The 23,475-nt window shown below is 38.4% G+C and overlaps 1 protein-coding gene across 1 annotated transcript in view; it reads right to left on the reverse strand.

Moving 5' to 3' along the window:
* Positions 1–1,630: 1,630 nt before the first annotated feature.
* Positions 1,631–23,475, reverse strand: part of cntn3b (contactin 3b) — a 92,228-nt gene continuing 70,383 nt past the window's right edge. The window contains exons 13-23 of the mRNA XM_055213570.2: positions 21,808–21,983; positions 16,873–16,990; positions 16,057–16,215; positions 14,103–14,252; positions 13,465–13,535; positions 12,727–12,961; positions 9,713–9,822; positions 6,949–7,135; positions 6,056–6,168; positions 2,828–2,993; positions 1,631–2,317 (exon numbers count right to left, since the gene is read on the reverse strand). Coding sequence (XP_055069545.2) covers positions 2,223–2,317; positions 2,828–2,993; positions 6,056–6,168; positions 6,949–7,135; positions 9,713–9,822; positions 12,727–12,961; positions 13,465–13,535; positions 14,103–14,252; positions 16,057–16,215; positions 16,873–16,990; positions 21,808–21,983 — 1,580 coding nt within the window. The 3' untranslated portion in view covers positions 1,631–2,222. The remainder of the gene's footprint in view (positions 2,318–2,827; positions 2,994–6,055; positions 6,169–6,948; positions 7,136–9,712; positions 9,823–12,726; positions 12,962–13,464; positions 13,536–14,102; positions 14,253–16,056; positions 16,216–16,872; positions 16,991–21,807; positions 21,984–23,475) is intronic.

Below are 23,475 nucleotides of genomic sequence, written 5' to 3' on the forward strand. Positions count from 1 at the left end.
GCTAATGTGATGTCACACTAACAAAGCCCCGCCCACAGGCACTGACTGACTGGTAAACTTTACCCAAAATCTTTTTTAGCATGTTATAGCACTAATGCAGTTAAAGATACTATTGTCTCAGACTGTATTCACAGGAATCAGATCTATTTGAAGTGAGGAGCTGTAGCTCATTTGCATTTAAAGGCACATTCCACTTTTTCTAAAATGTGCTAATTTTCCAGCTCCCCCGGAATCAAACACCGAAATCCCACCACCCTGGAATCCATTCATCCGATCTCCAGGTATGGCGCTACCACTTTAGCATAGCTTAGCAATCCATTGAATCTGATTAGACCATTAGCATTGCGCTAAGCTATGCTAAAAGTGCCAGCGCAGACCCGGAGATCAGCTAAATGGATTCCAAAATGGCAAGACCCAAATGCCCAACTCCAGGGGAGCTAGAAAATTAGCATAACTTCCAAAAAAGTGGAATGTCCCTTTAAAGGTACACACATTAAAACAGCACTTGTTGTCTCCCACCCAAATACGGGCATTTTAGAGATGCTATAACAAATGATTGGTGTGGTATTTTGAGCTGAAACTTCACCTATTACACATGAGACCTATATTATTACATCTTGTAAAAATGTGCATAATATTGGCCCTTTAAGATGCATGAGATGGGCATCATCATATTTTGGATATGCAATAATAGGTGCGACAATTTAAGGTATTATGTGACCTTTCCATCTCTAAAGGACCTAGCCACTAGGGATTGTACAATAACGTCATACTGGAGATATATACAGTCTTCATATGGACCAAACTGACAACCTACAGGCTCAAGCCCAGTGCTAAAAGCCCAGCCGTGTCCTATGCTATGTTCCTTTAATAATTGCATTTATTCAGAGACATATAGACTGGTAGGGAGCTCTTGGGTCTATCACGCAACTTGTTTGTGAGGCTTTTACCCTTTTCACATCTACAAAGCCATTAGAGCTATAAAACTTTCATGCGAGTCCCACTCTGCATCTCGCCACTTCTGACAAACTTCTCGCGTGTTTATTTACGTACTGACAGAGGTGTGCGAGGCATAGAGCGGGAATGCTTTTAAAAGCTTGCTTTCATAAGTGCCAGATGCTTTCGAAACATATTCAAAGCTATTGTATGAATTTGATGCTTTTTGGCATATTGACTATTTGTAAAACGCTGAATGAGTTGCGATGGGCGCGGTACAGCAGCAGGCGAACAGAAAGGAAACTAAAATGTGAAAGTGGTTCAGCCGGTGGACCTTTAGAGCAAATACTCTCAGGAAAAGCCTTAACGCCTTAATCTATAATTAAACCAACATGAAGCGTCAAACAAAATGCTAATACCTAGTAAAGAGACTAAGAGGAGCCTTTTGATTTGATGGCTCTGTAATAGAAGTGAACTATTGGCAGAGGATTTCCATTTGAACCTGGCTTTGTTAATCACAAACAAATCCAAAATCAACACATACTGTAAGAGCAACTTTCAGCAACACTGGTTTTTGAGCCCTTGCCCTCTTTGAATACAACTCAATTGCACAACTGTTGTTAACTACTTTGGTGCGTACATAAATTTAAGGCATTTAAAGATCGGAGCGAAAGATGAAGGATGCATACATTAGCACTGTAAATGAAATAAATATATTATGTGAGAAACAAAAAACGTAAGCGTTTTGGCCTTGTTCAGTCAGCAGCAAAAAAAATTGTCAGATGTAATCTAAACACCAAAAACATGTAAAAATCTAAACTAAAGTGCATGCATGTGTGATCTATAAATCCAATTAAAATCACTCTGAATAGGTAATGATTTGTTATTAAGGATGCAAAATGTCTAAAGCTATATCTAGATCACTTGCAGCCAGAACACTTAGCACTACAGATTGGATTTGAAAACCAAATCGGATTTGTGTGCAGTTTGAACAAAGCCATTGCAATCGTTATTCCCGGTTTTAGAGTGCCAAAAAAGCTCATAATATTACAGATCATCCGTGTCAATCCAAAAATCTTAGCGAATTTTTGCAGAACTTTGCCGTGTTTACAAATTATGCATTCCCTCATGTTCCCATGTGACGTTTCAGAATCTCCAACATGCATGCTGCCAGAGTTGGGAAATCCGATCGGATAGGGTTATGGAAAACAGAAGCCTTGGCTGGGCGAAGAGCAGAAAGTTTGTACATGTTTTCGTAAATGTCCAATGGTCATGGGAGGCAAACATCAGGAGGCACTGAGCGTCGACAGTGCGCACACGAGAAGAGGAGAGAGAGAGAACGCGCACAGCCTTCCCGCTCCGGATCCCCGCGCACCCATGCCTGCAACCCAAAGCAAACAGAATTGTTAGGAAACGCATTTAACCTCTCGCATTGGAGAAAGAAAGAACTGTTTACGTCTCAATTCTCAGACAGCTCATTGTAAATCAGAGGAATTGTGCACTACGCTATCTACATTATTAATAGCTTTCGAGGGGAATCTTGCAACGATAAGGGCTCCCGTCACATCTGAGAGCAGATCTCTGTAAGAAAGGAAAGGGAAGTCGAGTTTGATTGCCGCACATCTGAGGTAGACGGTTGTGGGGGTGGCTGATTTTCACTACTTTATATGCCAGTCGGGCACCGCAGTCAACAAGGAATAACCGAGTGACAGAGATAGATGGCGAATGAATGTGCATTTCTTAAAAGGTCGGGATCTGAGACGCCCTACGAAAAGAACCGAGGCTGAAACGAATGGACCGAATATTTAGGCGACTGAATCTCCATTAGTACCTTATGAATGCCAAAGTTGGATAAAATAAAAGATGGGAAACAGGAAAACAACAGACTTACTGAGTTGGTGGATGTGAATCGGCTCACTTCCTTCCCCCAACCCCCCTTCACTGAGGGTCTTGATCTGAATTACGTAGTTGTCGTTCGGGTTAAGGGTCACCTCGACGGACGTTTTGTTGGTGATGATGGAGTACATATCGTTGTTTCGGTGTCTTCTGTATAGTACCTGTGGATGCCACAACAACATCAAAGATGAGACTCACAATAATTAAAACTCAAGTTAACCTTTAACCTATTTTAAGTTTAAGGTTGCCTGAATAGATCCATGATGTCAGGGTGTTTTTGCTGGTTGCTAAATAGCAAAACGATGCACCAAAGTTTAATACTAAAGGCCCAAGTATACTTATTTTTTTACACGTACCCGAGCACATAGTATACTTCATTTGACTCATACACATACACAGGTGTACAACAGATGTGCATTGCGACAAATTGCAGTACCTCCCCAAACTACATACTACTGTTTGCACGGCTACAAAAATTTGGCGGTGCGCATTCAGTACCCGCATACTAGTGATGCGCGAGTCAGCGTTTTTTCCAACCCGCGGGTCCCGCTTTTACGAAATATTATATTTATGAAACATCACTAACACATACTATTCTGATGGCTAAATTTGCATCATGCACACTTTACGCTGACCCTCGCGTACGTGTAAAAGTGAAGTATACACCCAGGCCTTAGGTGTCCCATAGGGGAAAAAATTTATTTCTCTGGCCAAAAATATTTTAAATGAATGCTAAATACATTTTGTAGAATGTTATTCTGAATTGAGTATATTTTTGAATTTGGAAATATATTTAGTTTTAACCTTCATATATCAAAATAAATGTCAAAATGTATTTCAAGGGCAAGCAAATACATTTCTAATTTTACATCCCAAATATATTTTAAATATATGTTTAAAACAAGTTAATTTAAATATAAAATTAAATATTAAAATATCAATGTCAAGTAAATATGGAGGGATAAATATTTTTTTTAATGCTTTAAAATGTATTTACTTTTAAAATATATTTTGGAATATGTTTACAAAAATATTTTTCACCAATTTTCTTTGTATATTTTGCAATATATTTCAGCCAATATATTTTTTGGCCATTTTTTATATTTTGAAATATATTTAAAAATATATATTTTTGCCGTATGGATTATAGTTTGATCAAATCTTTAACTTCAATAGTGACATTTGCCTTAGTAAACATCATTAATGATATAAAAGAGACACATACACACACACCTAACCATGAAAGCAACTAAACACAGGTTACTCTAGATAATGTTTACTGATGCTAATGGCAAGTTCTTCTCCCCTGAGATCGATGACTGTTTTCCCTTGTGGCGAAATTAGCACTGTGAGAGCTGTTAAATGCACGCCTGTGTAATTAAGAGAGAGGTGGAACTAGACATAAAACAGCATATGCTGTGCTTTTATCGGTAAAAACACACAAACTAATGATTTCGAGGGACGTAACTGGCATATATTTGTAGCTAAAACACAACAACTTGATTTTAGTTGATAGTAGGGCTGCAACAACTAATCGATAAAATCGATAATTGTCGATTAGTTGGTCTGTGACATCACATGCTGCGGCACCACCGTCAGACAGCGAAGTAACTGTGCATTTATATTTAAAGTCAGGCGTGGATTTATCATACATGGCGAGCTGCGTGCTCAAAGTCAGGCACGTTTTCTTCATACAATGCCAGATGCACGTTTATCAGGCGCTTCATCTTCTCACCACACAACCAGCTTGTTTAAAAGCAAGGCAACGTTGCCAGGTTCTCTGCATTTGTCTGCCGGTTAGAGATGGAAGGATTTGGTTCATTGGTTGTTGATATTTGGACTATGAATAGTCATTGGGATGCTTTGGACAAATTTTTAATGGCCATTGGGCTTTGTTACACGGATCTGGCAACCCTGACAGGACAATGACGGAAGCAAAAGCACAAATAAAGATTTTATTTTGTCTTTTAATATATAAACATACAATATACCAAATGAAAGAACAGACCCTTTGCTTTCAAACAAAAAAGCCGTTTCATCCTCAGTAGTTCTTTTGTAATCAGCTTTTGAATATGGGTAGGTTTCTGCAAAAACACCACATTTTGAGCAAAAAGCAAAGACAATTCAATTTTTGTGACGGACTTTTCATAGAGATCCCATTCAGAGCGATCTTTAAAACAGACACGGACATGCAGCAGCTTGCCATAGGGCAATTCTTCCGGGTTTAAAAAGTTGCGGAAAGACGGAAATACTCGTCATTGGCGGGGAAGCATTTTCTCTTGATTGACGAGATATCTCGTCAATGGTGGCGAAAGAGTTAAAGTCACCATGAAAAAAAAAACGAAAAAAAAAAACTGTAATTTGTTTTGGAATATTGTGGTATGTTTTACAAATGACTCATCTATGAGCTTCATTATTTAAAAAAAAATATATGTTCCCTCATAATCTTTATTAAAAACACAAAATGGCAAGTGGGCGGGGTCCAGGAGAAAATTGCTAAGATTAGCAATCAGCAACACGACCCAACTTTAAATGATCCAATCAGATTTCGATGCACAAATTCAAAGCCCGCCCTGCCTTATTTCATTTCTGAAGCCCGGATATATGTCACGACGTGAAAAATAAGGCAATCGATAATAATCGATAATTGTTGTAGGGTTTTAATAAAAATAGTATTGAACCACAAACTAAGCATCTGTTTTAAAGTTTGGGGGAAATCAAGATTTTTATTTCTGTAACAACAAACAACGCATGTATATCACTTTCATATTATAATATCTTATTTATTTTGTTAGTAACGAATAATGTTAATTCTCATCAAGGTCTAAAGTTGAAGATTAAAATGAGTTTATTAACCTGTGGCAAAATCACAAAGATTATATTAGTAAAACTATGTAGTAGTGTGTGGCTTTTGCACTTTTAAAAGTACACTTCTACACGTGAATACCCTAATTTACTGCCTATACTATAATAAGTGAAAAATCGAATTGAGTAATATTATGTTTTTATCTGATTCGTCGATTAATCGAAAAAATAATCGCCCAATTAATCGATTATGAAAATAATCATCAGTTGCACCCCTAGTTATTAATGTTATCCACCAATATCTGTAGTTCTCTTATTGTGTTTAGCAAACAAAGTAGTTGTTTCTGAACTAAGGGGAAACACAGCTCCAAAGCGTTTTCTAGTTTGCATGAAGTGCAGGTTGACAGATGTTGCTTACTATGTATCCAGTGACCTCGGATTCTGTTTCGAGAGCTATGACTGGATCCCACTGCAGCATGAGCTGCGAACCAATCAGATTCCACTCTACATTTTGAGGGGGTTGTGCAGGTGCTGCAGAGTAAGAGAGACAGAACAATTTGAGAAATCAACTAAATATTGAAAATATAAAGATTTTCAGTGTGCTATAAGACCGATTTTTCACTACTGACAACTTGTCAACTTTCACTAAGTACATTCAGCTGGGTCTGCCAGTTATTAGCCCAGATGGCTTGTTCAGGTGAATATGAGGCACATCATATGCCAGGTATGTCAGCAGCACGTCGATAACTATAAAGTCTGTTTAAAGTTATATTAAATATGTGTTCAATTTTTGTCACAACATGGTAAAATGTGTTATTGAACCACCCATCCAAATCTGAACGATGAATAAAACACCAAGAAAAACAAGTTACAGCTTTTCTTTAAACAAGATATGTGTGACATCAAGTGACCAATCACAGTTTCCAAGTTTGCTAAATATTTCTAAAAGAGTGGGTCAATTTTATAAAGGGAGTCGATGTTACCCTGTCAGTGAAATCCAGGCTGAAGTCTTATAATATAAATATGAGATAAAGAGCATCAAAGATTGATTACAATCATTTTTCACATCGATTATAATCTTTGACATTACTCTGTCAATATTAAAGTTATATTTTCACAGAATGTACTTTACTATATAAGTTATTTGGGTTTTCACAGACTGGGTCACATTTTAGGACTACACAGAAAACACCCTTAATAGAATGTACAGTACAGTAATCAAACTTTTTCATTGAATTGTCCATTGCAGCAATGGACATGCTCTATTAAGGTAAGTTTACACAAAACATGGTCACTAGACAAGGTACTCACGTGGTTTTTTGGTGGTGACATTGACAGGTACGGACTGTGGGCCGGTTCCTGCAGTATTAAATGCGCAGACTGCTACATAATATTGCGTGTTCCCCTGCAGTCCGCTAACATTTACCGCTGTGTAGTTTCCAGTGATCCTCACTCTACCCACGGTCTCCGGCTTGGTGTCATCTTCCCAGTACACCACCTGTTCGCCAGGAGACACAACAAGGACATTGTATGCATCCTTGACTGTGATTTAGACGTGAACAGCTCTTTGCCAATATAATTAAACACTCTCGCAACCCTCGCTGACCCCAATATGCTTATGTTTTTAAAGTGAGTGCAGCTACCTGAATAAAGAGCGAATTTGGCATATTCATTTAGCAAACTTAATTAATTGCTCAACTTGTGTTTCTAATTGAATATATTTTATTTAAAGTGATGTATCTCTACAATTAATAAAATCAAATTAAGAGCAAATGCCAGCAATGTTTTATTTTGCTGCCAATGAAGGTGTGACATGATATACAAAGAGTTCACAACATTGCATACAGTGCAGCATTGCATTTAACGGCAAGGTCGTGGGTTCGATTTCAAGAAAACACACACACACACACACACACACACACACACACACACACACACACACACACACACACACACACACACACACACACACACACACACACACACACACACACACACACACACAGATATAATGTATAACTTGAATACAGTCACTTCCCTTACGAAAATTAACCATGTTGTTTTTGTGGTAAAAGTGTAGTGAACAAGGTTTTTTTGGTGTATCCTGCTGAAAAAACAGCATAGACCAGCATAATTCCCATGCTGGTCCATGCTGGATTGGTGTTGGTTAAGCTGGCGGGCCAGGAAGAGGATCGGGGAGTTTCGTTGCAAAACGAGATAAATCCATTTTTTTAATTTTTGTCAAAACATGTTTATTATTATGTTATCATGTTATTATTTTGTTTTATGGTGCTACTTAGCTGGATTTTTTAAGTTATGAAGGTTTAAATAAAAAAAAAACTGCAGTTGAATTGATATTAATTTGAATGCACAACCAAAAAAAAAAAAACGAGATTTCTGAAAAATTTAAAGAACGGAGTTATCTCGTTTTGCAACGAAACTCTTCATTTGCAGTCCAAGTTGTGGGCGGGTTAGTTGAAAACGTCAGTCGGGTGCGGGTTGTTTATACATTGACCCATGCACCACTGACCAGCATGGGATGCTAGTGCTGGTATGCTGATGACCACCAGCTAAGCCAGCACCAAACAAGCATGGACCAGCATGGAAATTATGCAAACCAGCACCAAAACACAACATATGCTGGTCTTGCTGGTTACTACAGTAACCATGGTTTAACTATGTTTTTTATAAAACCATGGTTACTTTGTGGGAACCATGGTTTTTTTAACTGCAGTAAAATCATGGTAATTCTCGTAAGGGTTTGGATAAGCATCTATCAATAATACAGTGAAAAAGTAAAGCCTGAATGCAGACCTTGGATAAAAGCAACTAAATGCATAAAGGTAAACTAGATCTGTAAAGATGAAAGATCTCTATTAATCATGTCAAAAAGTGATATAACTGAGTAGCTGAATACAGCAAATGATGATGTCTTTTATGAGACCATATATCTTTGACTAGCCGAAAATATGATACTCTTGGGAAGAGGTATGTAATTGATTTTCTTGAGGATATAACATTTCAATTAACTTGTAGCTGTGTGTTAGGTGAGAAACCCTTAGATAAAGAAAATGAAATAATCAATTATTAACCTCTGGTCAAATGTAATATCAATATTTAGGTATTACGTTTCAAAAGATTTAAGTGAATTAAAACATTGATGAGACCTGCTCAAGGGAATCAAATTTTTAAAAAGTTTCCTTTTTAATTTTTTTCATATATTATATAAAGTCGTTCAAAATTCATGCATGCAGTTATTGCTAAAAGCGACAAAAAGTTAGCTTCTTTTCATCAAAAAATCTGGTGACATGTTAGCTCTATATTCTTTCCAGACAATATGGCCGTTACCTTGGCAACGTGGCAGTTTTTGTGCCGCAGGGCAGGGGTGGAGAGAGTGGCTTGTGAGAAAGCGAGACTCTCTTTGCATTCTTGAAAGAGAGCATTCGTCCAGCATGTGAAAGCACAAGACTGAATTTAACTGCCCAAATACTGTTATCCTCCATGTTTGACCATCATAACAGGGAAAAGTAATGTACCGCAAACCATGAGGCGGGGCCCCGCCCACAGGCAGTGATGTCATGCACAAACATTCTTCGTAAGACGTTCTAATTAACTGCATAGTGATGTTATTCGGGGGAATTGATTCACTTTTTAATCATTGTTTGTTATTACGTGTTTTCTGGGTGTTAATGAAAAACATGCTGATAATTTTCTGTCATTAACGAAGTGTAAATCTAGTTGATACGGTATTTCTACTGCACATTGGCTGTTTATGTAAACACAATGTAAACGAGAAAGAGGCAATTCTGCACTTCACAGGAAAGCACTGACTCATCAACCAGAAAGCTTTACAGCTTTGCAGTCCTGCTATTCACACGAATCTATATCAACTTTAAACACCTGAGACAATGTTTGTGATTTAATTTCCGTCTTTGTATAATGTGTCAATCCACAGTATAAGCTGCTCATACTGCTGCTATGCAGCGTAGAAAGAAGTGTTATATAATGATAAGATGTGTACACAAGACAAAATATTCAACGTTTTACACAGAAGAAGGATAAGATAATGTCAAACCTCAAATCCAAGAACTCTTTCAGGGGTCGACGGGATGGCTTCCCAGGTAACTTCGATGTCGGCCGCGGACAGACTTTTCGCTGCGACTCTCTCCGGTGCTACGCTCGGCACTGCGGAGGAACGAGAAGACGTTTAAAAGCTTTACACAGCCAATGAGGCGAAATTGGATTAAAGCAAAGAATAAAGGCACGGTCTCACCTTAGCGAGAGAGAGAGAGAGACAGAGAGAGAGAGAGAGAGAGACCTTACTTCGTTTTAATAAGAACTGTGACTGACAGTGAAGGAGACGATCTGTTTAGAAAATTCAATTACCACTCCAGAACATCAGTAGGCCCGTAAGTGTCTAGCAGGATTTGCAGTAACCTATAGCTGCAATGGCATATATAAGGCTGTCATTTGCAGCTTGAACGGGGAAGGAGGGGTGAAAAGCCGTCTCAATCAACTTTTTCCAGGATTTTTATTCAAGGTCATACCTGTATGTGAGAGTGAAAGTAAGTTTTCGAGAACACGCTGGGATTACTGCTGTGCTTCGCTGTGTTTGTGGCATGCAATATCTATCTGCATTTTTACATTGGCAGCTGTCTTATTATAGCAGTATTACAAGCCGATCCTATCAGGGCTTTAAAATTTTGCTTTGAGTTTGACTTTTCATGCATTCCGACTTATTAACACTGTTTAAGAGTAGGCTTTATGCCCAGCTGCACTACTTCCTGAACTTCAGCCAGCTCCTTGTTTCCTGTCTGCCATTATTGGACAAACTGATTAATCCAGGTGTGCCTGACCTCAGTAGTCACAACAACAATAATCAGACACACCTGGATTAATCGGTTTGTCCAATAATGGCAGACAGGAAACAAGGAGCTGGCTGAAATTCAGGAAGTAGTGGAGCTCGGCATAAAGCCTGTTGGATTCCTCATGATACACATGTGTCAAAAAAGCAGTTGGACGTATGACAGAGTATTTTTGTGCCGAATGTACTTCGCCAGGATTCGTAGTAGTTTCTGAAAGTTTTTTTCGAACATGAAATATTCATACATGCTTTATTTCTGTTTATGGGCAATTTCTGTGCAGGAAGTACAGTGGAAGTCCTTATATGGGCACTAATAGCACACACACACCAACCAAGAGCTGACACGAAATCAACATCATCATAGAAGTGTAATGTTGTTTGACCCAAAGACCCCAGCATTATGGAAACATTGAATATAGCTTGTTTAGCCGGTGTAGCAACGGAGTTGTGCATGTGTGTTTGTTTAACGCTGGATTTTGTAGAAATGGGGCGGTCCCAACCGGGTCATGAGTCGCAGGCGGTAAGTAAAACTGCATCAAATGCCATGAGCGCATAAGTGCATATGTAAATGACACAAAGATGTAGTGAATCACACAAGTTATCCAATACATAAGTTAATGTGACCTAATGGGTAGAGAGTTGGGCTTGTAACCCAAAGGTCGTTGGTTCGAGTCTTATGGGGCACACACACCAAATGTGAGTTCAGCAATTTGCGCGAGTAGATTGCATACAAAGTCAATGCAAAGACGCGATCAGAGGCGTCCCTGCGCAGCCAATATGGGCGGCGTGTTTGCCGCGAAAACGTGCTATTTGCCTCAAACGCGTCTTCGCCCAAGTTGAAAATATTCAACTCAAGGGAAAAATTAGCATGGCACGAACTCAAATCCCACGAGTAATCTAGAACGAGTAACGTGATGCTCCGTGTTTGGTGTGTACATAGCATTACATCTAGGGATGCACCGAAATGAAAATTCTTGGCCGAAACCGAAACCCAAAAAAGAGGAAACCAAAGCCGAAAAACCGAAATAAATTATTATGCCAATTATTAGTACAAATGCATTTATGGCTATCACTGTGTACTAACTATACTAGGGGTGTGTGACAGATCACATTACAGTTTTTGAGGCACGGATCAGATTATTTTTCAGATCAGCAAAAAGGGAGTGGGGAAAATCTAATTACAAATAAAGAAATTGCAAACATTTATAAAAAAGAACAAAGTTGCACATTAATAAGGGCTAACATTAGCATTAGGTACAGAAATCGAATTAAATGAGTCATAACACTGTCTTTATTGTATAAATTAAATATAGTATTATTTTTAGAGCTACATAAGTGATTCTCTCTTTGTCTTGGGCTGCCCGACCAACATCAATGACACAGACCCAAGCAGGCCAACTGAGGTTACTGTCTCTTTAAATAAGCAGAGACTGGTTTCTGACTGTAATCTATAGACTTAAGACATAAACAAATGTTTTTATTAGAAAAAGAATACTTTGGAAATAATTTTGTTTATATGTGCCCTGCCAATAACAGAAAGATTTTACGTTCGCTTGTTTGCATCTCACTCGTGTGTGTACTATTAAGGGCACTTAAACACGCGCGAACACAGAGACCGAGGGCGAATCCCAAACAACGCAGCATAAAAACGTTACGTTGTTTTCATTGCTTTATTCGGCAAATGTATGTTAATGGACTACAGTATGAGACACATTTGCGCGACTCTCTCTGAAGTTTACACATCAAGAGTTCCGATCTTTGAAGGGCGTACTCACTGTGATGATCACGTCTGGACCGGACACATTCAACCACATGTGCCTTTCTGCATACAGACAACTGGTCACTTAGCGCCTTTTTGCAGTTAAATACATCCACACCGCATACATGTTGCTTCAGACAAGCACGTGCAGGTTGCAGTTTCTGTTTGCGTCATCACAACATTTCGGCCATATTGTTTCGGTGATAAAAGTATTTTGGGCCATTTTCGGCCGAAAATTTTCGGTGGCCGAATATTCGGTGCATCCCTAATTACATCCGGCAAGTTGCAGTCAAACGTTCTTAAAAAATAATTTCTTTCCTACAAAGACTATTTGTGCAAGGGTTCTGTGTAGATTATAAGTTCTTTATGGACCCATACAGCCTCACAAAGAACCTTTTATGAACCTTTATATTTAAGAGTGTAGGTCGTTGTGGTCGCGGTAATGATGTAGATAAATCATCTCTACCTTCCTCTGCCGAGAACACAGTTGTTATGGAGCTGAACGGCCCTTCCCCTCGGTTGTTGAATGCTCCAACTTTGACATTGAAAGGTGAGAAAGGCGGAATGGTGTCATTGCGGAAAACGTAACGGGTGGCGCTGGGCGCTGACATCACGGCTCGGGTCCAAGTGACCGTGCCCACCGGACGGAAGGCGATGATGTAACCGAAGCCCTCTCCATTCTGCAACTCCTCTGGAACAGGCTGAGAGTGGAACACAAAACTATAGTGATATTAAAACAAATTGAGGCCAACATACCAACTGACCCACATGATAACAGGGCTTAAGCAGCGCTTCGATGCAATTCATTCGCAGTTATATCAAAAAGGTAAAATGGGCAGTGGAAGATACTGCAGTGCGAGATTATCTAAAATGATTTTAAATGTATTTAGCTTAGCATAAACACTCCTTCAAATGTTTATAATTCAAATGTAAAGCTTGAAAGCAAAAGAGCCAGACACTCCCCATAACTCATGCTCTCTCCGCGATCAGACCAAAGCTTGTTTGTGGCTGAAATAAACTTCAAAGCAACTCTGGCCGTGAGCTGACTTCCATTTGGAGAAAAGGAAATAAAGTCTGAAGTCCGGAGGGCACGGGAGGGTCTGAGTACCCATCATAAAATGGCTACATTTCATTCTACACAATTAAGCACCGGCATTTAGCCCAGCTCGGCTGAGGGAGCGGTAAAATCTGACAAATGACTTACCTCCCACGTTATCACTAATTCTGACTTTGTTCCTCCTCCACCTCCAACCTCAGTGGGGGCTGTGTCAGGCACTGAGGGCAAAAACCCAGAAAGAAAATGAAAACACTGCTGAGTTCAATCAAAGGCTTGTCTATGACTGCAGTAATCAGATGGTGCATTTCTTTTAATTGCTTGTTCGGGCATCAAAAGTTGATTTACATTTTGATTCAAGAGAGACTAAAATATGCTTCTTATGGCCCTTTCACAATGCACTGATTTCTGTGGAGTGAAGCGTTTGCATCGCATTGCACTTCGGTTGAGCACTCAAGAGTTAAACTTCAACACCAACACTTCAAAGCGACAGTAAATAGTTATTGCAAGATCGAACAACGTATCATTACATCACTTTCTGCTTTCTTGTCACCTACCAATGCCTCCCTGCAATGCTAACCACAAAGCTTTTTGTAAGGCGGAAGCGATGCTTGAAACTTCAGCCAAGTCATGTAAAAGGGCCATCAAAGCGGATCTTTATTTAAAAGTGTCACATAAACATTAGGCAGAACATTTTCATGTGGGCGTGCTGAAAGAGTTGGAAGTTGACGCTGATGGGTCTGTTGTTCAATTGCTTAGAGATCCAGGTAAATAAGTGCACAACTCACTAGCATCCTCTGTTCTGATCTTGGTGGATGGCGGACTGGGCTCTCCCATCCCGACACCATTACTGGCCAGAACTCTGAACTCGTATTCCACCCAGGCATTCAAACCCACCACTGTTCCGGTCAGAGTGTTCCCATTGATCACCTCAGGAACTGAATAGTAGACAGTAAAACCAACAAAATCCAATTAGGATGCATATATATATATTACATATATATTATTCTTAAGACTTAAAGGTGCAGTGTGTACATTTTAGTAAAATCTATTGACAGAAATGCAATATAAAATAGATAAAACTACATAAACTGCAATATAAAATACATAAAACTATATTTCAAAGGTGTATAAAAACGTTACATAATCAACTGTTACATTTTTATTATTTTTTTATATCTACATACTATGTAGATATAAATGAAACTAAAATGTCTGACATCAAAGTAGAAATAACTTTAAAAGTAAAAGGTTAGGTAACAAATCTCTCAAATGCGTGTATGAATCATCTTTAGATCTCACCCTTCAAGCCCATTCTCCCATCAAGTTTGTTTTTTATAGATCACAAACTTTGCGTAGGAACTGGCGTACGCACGTTTCCAGCCCTGTTTTGTGCACTTTATAGACGGTTTCAGCAGTAACAACATAAACAAGCGGCTGTCGCGGTACGCACGTAACTTCCGGTAAACTCCGCTAATAATAAATAACAACAAAGTACTTTAAACGTAATTTATTTATATAACAAGCAAAACCACAACACATAGATTACATAGGAAATGAAAACATTTGTTATTTTAGACGAGGCATTTGTTCAAGAGATCAGTTTAGCAACTAGTCAGACTATTAAAAAACGAAACCTGACATAAGGTTCGGATCCAGATGTATATCACGTGCGTCCGACTTCCTTGTAATGAGACCCCTTACAAGGAAGTCCCCATTTTGAGCTACCAGTTTCTACAGTAGCCCTAAACGAACAAACTGTTCTCAGACAATGACATTTTGTCCTGTGGCAGCTACCATAGTTTCTCTAATGCTGCGTTTAGACCAGCCGCGGTAGAGGCGTCAAGCGCGAGTGATTTCAATATTAGGTAAATGTGAAGACGTGTTGACGCCCGTCTGGAGGTCTCGCGGCACGAATGAGCCGTTTAGTGCGGCGCGGTAGACGTGATTCCACCTCATTCGCGTGTCTAGTTCGTGCGAATTGAGCGTTGCCGCAGCAAATCCACGAGTTGAAAAATTTGGCGAAAAAATGCGCCGCGTTAACCAATCAGGAGCTTGCTCTAGTAGTGACGTGATTACAGAAAGCGAGCAGGTCGCAGAAGCCCCTCCCATGACGCGAATTTCCGCATGAATTTCTCGATGACTAGAATTTCACGTGTGGCTTTCACGCACGAATGAAGCGAGTACACTCAAAATGCTCAAGCGACAAACTAGACGCGGTAGACACGATTTTGACGCCTCAAACGCGGTTGGTAGATCGATTGCTTTGTTCCAAAAGCGGGGGTTAAATGGCTACAATGTTGCAATTTCATTTTGGTTTGTTTCGCATTCACAAGGCAATATTTCCAAATGAACCAGACTTTGTTACGTGTGAGTAAACTCTCCTTAAATTGGTCAGAGTGCATCTGTTAATTTTCCGTGATCCCCTTAAAGTTGTCCGCCAGGATTGACAGACAGCAGCTTTGCGGGATTATTGTGTGGCTTTTTTGGTAACTGCGGTTATATTATATTACTACACTATTGTGAGCAGGAATCAAAACTGAGGCGGGACAATATTCTTACCATGTACCTACTGCGGAAAATGAGCAATTAGAAGACATTTTATAAGGAACAGGTGCGCTTTGGTTTTGAAAAGCATTGACGTGCTCACCAGTTGACGTTCTGCACCAAAGAGCTATCAGGTATGTTCATGGTTAAAAAATAACACAAACACAATAACATAAACACAATTATATGATGTACCTGTATCAACGGCTTGCCAACCCACAGTAAACGGAGTCCTCCCCTGGATAACGTATCCGGTAATGGGGCTTCCGTTGTCCTGGCCTGGGCTCCAGGACAGCTGGGCCGTGCTGTCTGTGACTTCCTCTACCACAACCAAGTCTGGGGGACTGGGGGGACCTGAATTAATTTAATTTAATTTAATAAAGGTTGATCAGGCTGTGCATCTACTTTAAAGTTCAATTCTGCTTTCACATTATACATCTTGATGAAAAGACATATCTTCTATCTCATTTCGAAGAGCACGCTAAGGTGTTACAAAATAAACAGTTTGCTTGTGCTTGTTAGTAGAAGTTTTAAGCAAAGGTAGAGATTGTGTCTCTGTATACACTTGCGCTGTATTTACACGCACACACTCAACTAAATGATTTACATTTTTGTTCTGAATAACCCTCTGCCATTAAAATGTTTTCTTTTCAAATGCACAGCATTCTGGGGCTTGTTGTGCTGCTTAGCTGATGTGTAAATGAGCCAATTAAAGACATCTTCTGTGATAAACAAGCTCCTCTCCAAACACCTGAGACAGAACCGTGTTGTGTTTTGGCCATGAATACCAATGCGACTCTTTTTAACAACGAGGAGAGGACGTGGCACCATAAACCATCCCAAATGACACATTTAGCACCATCCGAACTCTTGCTACATTAGCCGCACCCTTATGTTAAAATATGCACCTAGCGGGAAGCTTTACGGCATGTAAGACGGGTATAAATAAATACAACTTGGGGCTCGGAAGGCAAATGTTGATTTATAAACTGAATGAGAATTTGTTCATACCTTTAACGACCAATATTGCATCAGTGGACAGACTCTCAACGTCTGTGTCGATGAGGCAAACATATTTTCCTCCGTGGTTTAGCTGGATGTTTCGAATCATAAGGTCACCGGAAAAGCTCTGTGGCAATAATGAAGACAAAATACAAAAATTAAAGGAAACATACTTACTATTATTAATATGTTTTTTTTTACATTACTAGTAGCACCACAGGAAACCCAGATCTTGACTAAAACAGAAACCGTTTTGCAATGCAAAACTTCATAAATATATTCATGTAATAGCATAACCTTAAGCTAAATATTCTTGGCACAGTAAATTCTGGCAGCATTTCCAGAAATTATCAAACAGCTATGACCCAATCAGGATTCAGAGGATATATTTACAATGTAAGAAAACTTATCTAGTCCTAAACCTTTTGTGTGGGATTGTTAATGTGACCTTAAAATGTGACTCATATCTGACATTGGTCTAAACAAGTGAACTGCCCAACATGTATAAAACTCTCTGGCATGTGCCACATAAAATTGCCAGCCTGATCTCTGGAGAATTTGTGCATATTTTAGGGGTTGGCTAATTGGTATGAATTCATACGAAGTTAATTGTGCAAAAACGTACGATTCTCATGAAAAAAACAAACAACAACGAAACCCAACCCCTAACCCCGTCCCTAACCCCAAAGGGATCAAGGCAAATCGTACAAAAACGTACAAATGTGGTTGTATGAGTTTATATGATTTAGCCAACTCGTAAACTATGTACGAATTCTCGTGAGATATCGTTGACATTGCCCACATGTCATTTATTGTGAGATCATATTTTACATCAGGTCAGAACAACTTTGTCTTAAATCTACTCGTGAGCACTTGCATTGCCACTGTTCAATGCAAGTGTCACAATGTTTGTATGCATTTGAAACAAATATATCACCTGGCTGACTGTTTACACTGAAGTCACTGCAAATAAATCAGACACACACCAGATCAGAATTGCAAATGCAAAGTTTTTCCTCTTCACACTGTCATCCAAAAAACAGATTTGTAAAAAAGAACTCCATTAAACTGCCCAGAGTGACACTGAGCCTCGTTTCAACAGCAATGTGTGTCTAGTACTCTTGTATTTATTATTTTATTGCAGAGTTTGCTAGCACAAAAATAAAGCTGAGGCTGGCATACCAACGTTTCTTGGCAGAAACCTGTGCAGATTTCTGCATACTAGGATGTACTTGAGATGGCGGCTGTGCTCCGAGAGATTGGATGGGGGTTAATAAATATTCTTATTAACTAGCCTCTGGGATTCGTTCAGATCCAGCTCTCCCTGGCACACAGGAACATAGTAAAACACACACATGCACGCAACCAACGCACATAACCCCCCCCACACACACACACACTGGCTAATTGGCAAGACTATGCTAATTATTCCACAATTACATAAGTCATTGGGTGCTAATATTGATCTAAATAAAACACAGCACACTAAAGCCTTGGAGAATATGGAAATTGTGATACAGACTACAAGATATAATACCCAAGCGTATACCAAAACACTAGCTGCATTGCCATGACAGCTTTGCGCAAAACTTATGCGATATTTTTAAAATGTCAATAAAAATAATTTCGTGAAATGATGGTGTTTCCTCTCACGATAAGTCATTCAAAACATCACGCTGACAGATGTTGGTAGGTTTATAAACCACATCCACCACACTTCTTATTTTTTAATCAAATTAGACACAGGAGTGTTATCCAAACACTAATGCCAACATAAGCCCCTTATACTTGGGAGAAGCAACGTACGAGGTGATATTTGGGAGCTTTTAATACATATCGCATCATTTTCAAAATAATGATTATATGACTTACGTAAATCAGGTGACCTGAAAATGCAAATAAACTGTTTCCATTGCAGTTCAGAATTTCCTGAAAAACCACCTCATGCGAGTGTAAAAACAATATATAGAAGTTTTTACGAAATTTATATTTTTTAATTGGCCGTACTCTCAATTCACAATATCAATTTGCACAATTTAAAGGGTAATGGAAACGCAGCTACTGTTGGTATTCAAATAGTAGAATAAACATATAAAATATATAAAAAGTATATATACATGTAAGGTAGCAGGTATCACTCACTTATTACGTCTGTAAATGAAATAATGCATAATAAAAAGCATAACAAAGCAAAGCAAACAAAACGAAACAAAACATGAGACAAAACGAAACACAAAACATGAAACTAAACTAAACTAAACACGAAACTAAACCAAACCAAACACACAACTAAACGAAACACAAAACTAAACAAAACATGAAACGAAACGCACAACTAAACGAAACATGAAACTAAACAAAACACAAAACTAAACAAAAGACGAAACTAAATGAAACACGAAACTAAACGAAACACACAACTAAACGAAACACACAACTAAACAAAACATAAAACTAAACAAAACACACAACTAAATGAAACACAAAACTAAACAAAACACGAAACTAAAAGAAACACACAACTAAACGAAACAAACAACCAAATGAAACATGAAACTAAACAAAACACACAACTAAATAAAACATGAAACTAAATGAAACATGAAACTAAACAAAACACGAGACAAAACGAAACACGAAACTAAACAAAACTAAACTAAATGTAACACACAACTAAACAAAACACACAACTAAATGAAACACGAAACTAAACGAAACACAAGACAAACTAAATATGAGACAAAATGAAAAACGAAACTAAACAAAACACGAAACTAAATGAAGCACAAAACTAAACAAACATGAAACTAAACGAAATACACAACTAAACGAAATACACAACTAAACGAAACACAAAACTAAACGAAACATGAAACTAAACAAAACACACAACTAAACGAAACACGAAACTAAATGAACCACAAAACTAAACGAAACATGAAACTAAACGAAACACACAACTAAACAAAACACGAAACTAAACGAAACACAAGACAAACGAAAGATGAGACAAAATGAAACACAAGACTAAACTGAACACGAGACAAACGAAACACGAGACAAAATGAAACACGAAACAAAACAAAACATAAAACTAAATGAAACACACAACTAATCAAACATGAAACTAAACAAAACACACAACTAAACAAAACATGAAACTAAACAAAACACACAACTAAATGAAACATGAAACTAAACAAAACACGAGACAAAACGAAACACGAAACTAAACAAAACACACAACTAAACGAAACACACAACTAAATGAAACACAAAACTAAACAAACACGAGACAAACGAAACATGAGACAAAATGAAACACGAAACTAAACAAAACAAAACACGAAAGTAAATGAAACACACATCTAAACAAACATGAAACTAAACAAAAAACACAACTAAACGAAACACGAAACTAAACAAAACACAAGACAAACGAAAGACGAGACAAAATGAAACACAAAACTAAACTGAACAAGAGATAAACGAAACATGAGACAAAATGAAACACGAAACTAAACGAAACATGAAACTAAATGAAACACACAACTAAACAAACATGAAACTAAATGAAACACACAACTAAACGAAACACAAAACTAAATGAAGCACGAAACTAAACGAAACATGAAACTAAACGAAACACACAACTAAATGAAACTTGAAACTAAACGTAACGAAACTAAACGAAACACAAGACAAATGAAACACGAGACAAAATGAAACACGAAACTAAACTAAACACAAAACTAAACACACAACTATACAAAACACGAAACTAAACAAAACACGAAACGCCTACAGTCAAAAGTGAACCAACGCTTATGGTATGTTGGGGTCTCTGCAATCAGCTCCAACAAAAATACCTTTAACTTAACAAAAGAGACAAATCAATGGTTGAATCCTACATTTGTGGACTGAATGGAAAGACTGCACGGTGGAAGATGTTTAATTATGTTAATGCTTCTATCAGAGGACGTTGAGACAGAAGGTGGTAATCTTTAGGAGCAGAGAAAGCGTGTACATGTGAAAACCATCTCATTATAGTCCACATCTGCATAAGTCGATGTGCCTTTGAGAGAAGAGCCTAATGTATAAACTTTACATGACCAATGGGACAATAACAAGACTTTTATATCTCAGAATGAATACAGGACTTTTGAAAAGCTATTTTACTGTAACTGTCTTTCAAGAAACAAGCATGGAAACAAAAGAGTCTTACTGATAAATGGAACGCACGTTCAACAAAACGCAAAGCCATTTCAAGGATTTCAATTTGTTTGAGTTGAATTGTTTCCCCCGAGATATAACAATGTCCTGTGGTGCTGTAGGGGTAAAATGCGAACAAGACTTTTAATTGATGTGGCATGTTTTCTTGGTTCATTCTGTGGATAGATTCTGTTTGGGATACATGTTGAATCATTCACGTTCAATGTAGGTCAAATGAATAAATGACCCAAAACGAGAAAGCGGAATTTATCCCGACTATACGTTTTCAAAATACAGCCATAATGGCCGTATAAATCTCTTTGAAGGAGACAATTCACAGTTTTAATAGGTTGTTGCCCAGCAAAACAATTTGAATAAATACCTAGCACACAGTACCTTTAGTGTATTCAATTTCTTTGCTACTTGTACATTTAAAACTCATAAATATTGCTGCATTGGGTCAAAAAGGGACAAACCCAACCCAATCCTATGCTGAATTGTTTTAACCCAAAATGCTGGGTTGTTTAACCCATTGTTGGTTCAAAAAATAAAAAAATTAACCCAACGGCTGGGTTTGTTCCTTTTTCGACCCAACGGTGGTTTGTAATAATCTAGCAATGTTTTAAAGAGTACATCTAAACTAACGTTGTGTTCCCAATACATTTTGAAAGTGTGGTGGGAAGAGGCTGCTGAGGTTGCAATAACGTACTAAAAACACAATTCAATACTCACCCCTCCGACTCTCTCAAAGTGGTCCGCGTCTTGATGAAAATCAATAGGTTGACCGTTAAAGGCCCAGGAGAAGGCCACGTCCAAAGCTGGATCAGAGGTCACCTGACAGGGCAGCACGATGCTTTCGCCCACTGTGATTTCTGTGCTGCTGGGACCCTGGCTGATCCTCGTGGGCTCTGTGAAAAAGGAAACAATCGGATGCAGCAATTTCCAATTATGATTAATAAATACATGATCTTATGGGATAAAGCTACTGTTTGACTGGTAAAATTATAAATCATCAAAAATGATCTGAAATCCAAGTTTATGAATGTAGTCCATAGTCTGTTTGTGAACCGTCTGATGCATGAATGAAAACATATTATTGTGCTACACTATATATCTGATAACCCCACCCCATCGCTACATCAGCTCTTTTTGGCCAGGGTGGTGGGTGGTCCTTGGTCAGCGTAAGTTAAAGAAACACAGACCTTTTGCTGAAGTCAAATGTCAGACTATGCAATATTAAAGGCCATGGAGCCGTAGTTTGTTGCTTTATTAAATAATCTTAATTTCAAGGTAGTACATTTAGATTTTTAGATGCTGTCGTTCCATATGGAAACTGTTAATTCGAGAACATAATGTGGAATGTTTAATAAGAGCAACATGAATTGTGAGCGGAAATGGTGGGTGAAGCCACTTTATAAAGGAAAGGTCATTTTAATTAAATTACATTAAGGGGGTCAACTGCCAGCGGGTGGAAAAAATAGACATAGCATTATAGTAAAACACAAAGGCACGTTCACAAAGATACAGTCCAAAGCTAATGAGTTACTTCTGATACCATATAAATAATGCAGATTAAACCGCAAACCTATATAATGAAGTACAAAGGTGTGAAATAACATTGTTCTATAGCATAATGGGATGGCAATTTTTATGGATAATGGCCAGTGCAATTAAAAATTACTTTAAAGGACAAGTTCGGTATTTTACACTTAAAGCCCTGTTTTCAGATTGTTTATGATGAAATAGAACAGTTTTGACTAAATTTCTACATATGCGGCTGCCCCGAGAATTTTCGGGTGTTTGTTGTTTCACCTACCACCTCTACAATGGCTGTATAGGTGCACAGGAACAATCCTTCCTAAACTGCATTAAACGTTCGTTTACAAAGATGTGAAACTCACCGAGTGGTCGGGGGTGTTCGCTGGTGTGCTCACACGGAAGTCGCTGCGAAAGATGCTTTCCAACAGCTGTTTTACCATTTGTTGTAAACTTGTGGACCCATTTTTCCAAACACCTCACACCCGTACATTCTTCCACTGAGAGCTTGAATAATAGACACTCCAGCCCAGGTGGTGGCGATAATCCACCTTTGCCAATTGCAAAAATACAAACAAAGTTCCCGGTGCGGAGTAATACTGTACCTCACAGCACATCTAATACAAGTCAATGGAGTTGGACAAAACTACGATAAAACCTGTTGGAATGCGTCTTTTGCAGCGCTTTTTGAGTGAGCATATCAGTGAACACCCCTGAACACTCGGTGAGTTTCATGTCTTTGTAAATGAAAGTTTAATGCATTTTAGGAAGGATTGTTCCTGTGCACCTATAGAGCCATTATAGAGGTGTGAGGTGATACAAGAAACACCTGAAAATTCTCGCGCCAGCATCATATGTCCAAAT

The sequence above is a fragment of the Misgurnus anguillicaudatus genome, chromosome 8 (assembly GCF_027580225.2).
Source record: "Misgurnus anguillicaudatus chromosome 8, ASM2758022v2, whole genome shotgun sequence".
Taxonomy (NCBI): Eukaryota; Metazoa; Chordata; class Actinopteri; order Cypriniformes; family Cobitidae; genus Misgurnus; species Misgurnus anguillicaudatus.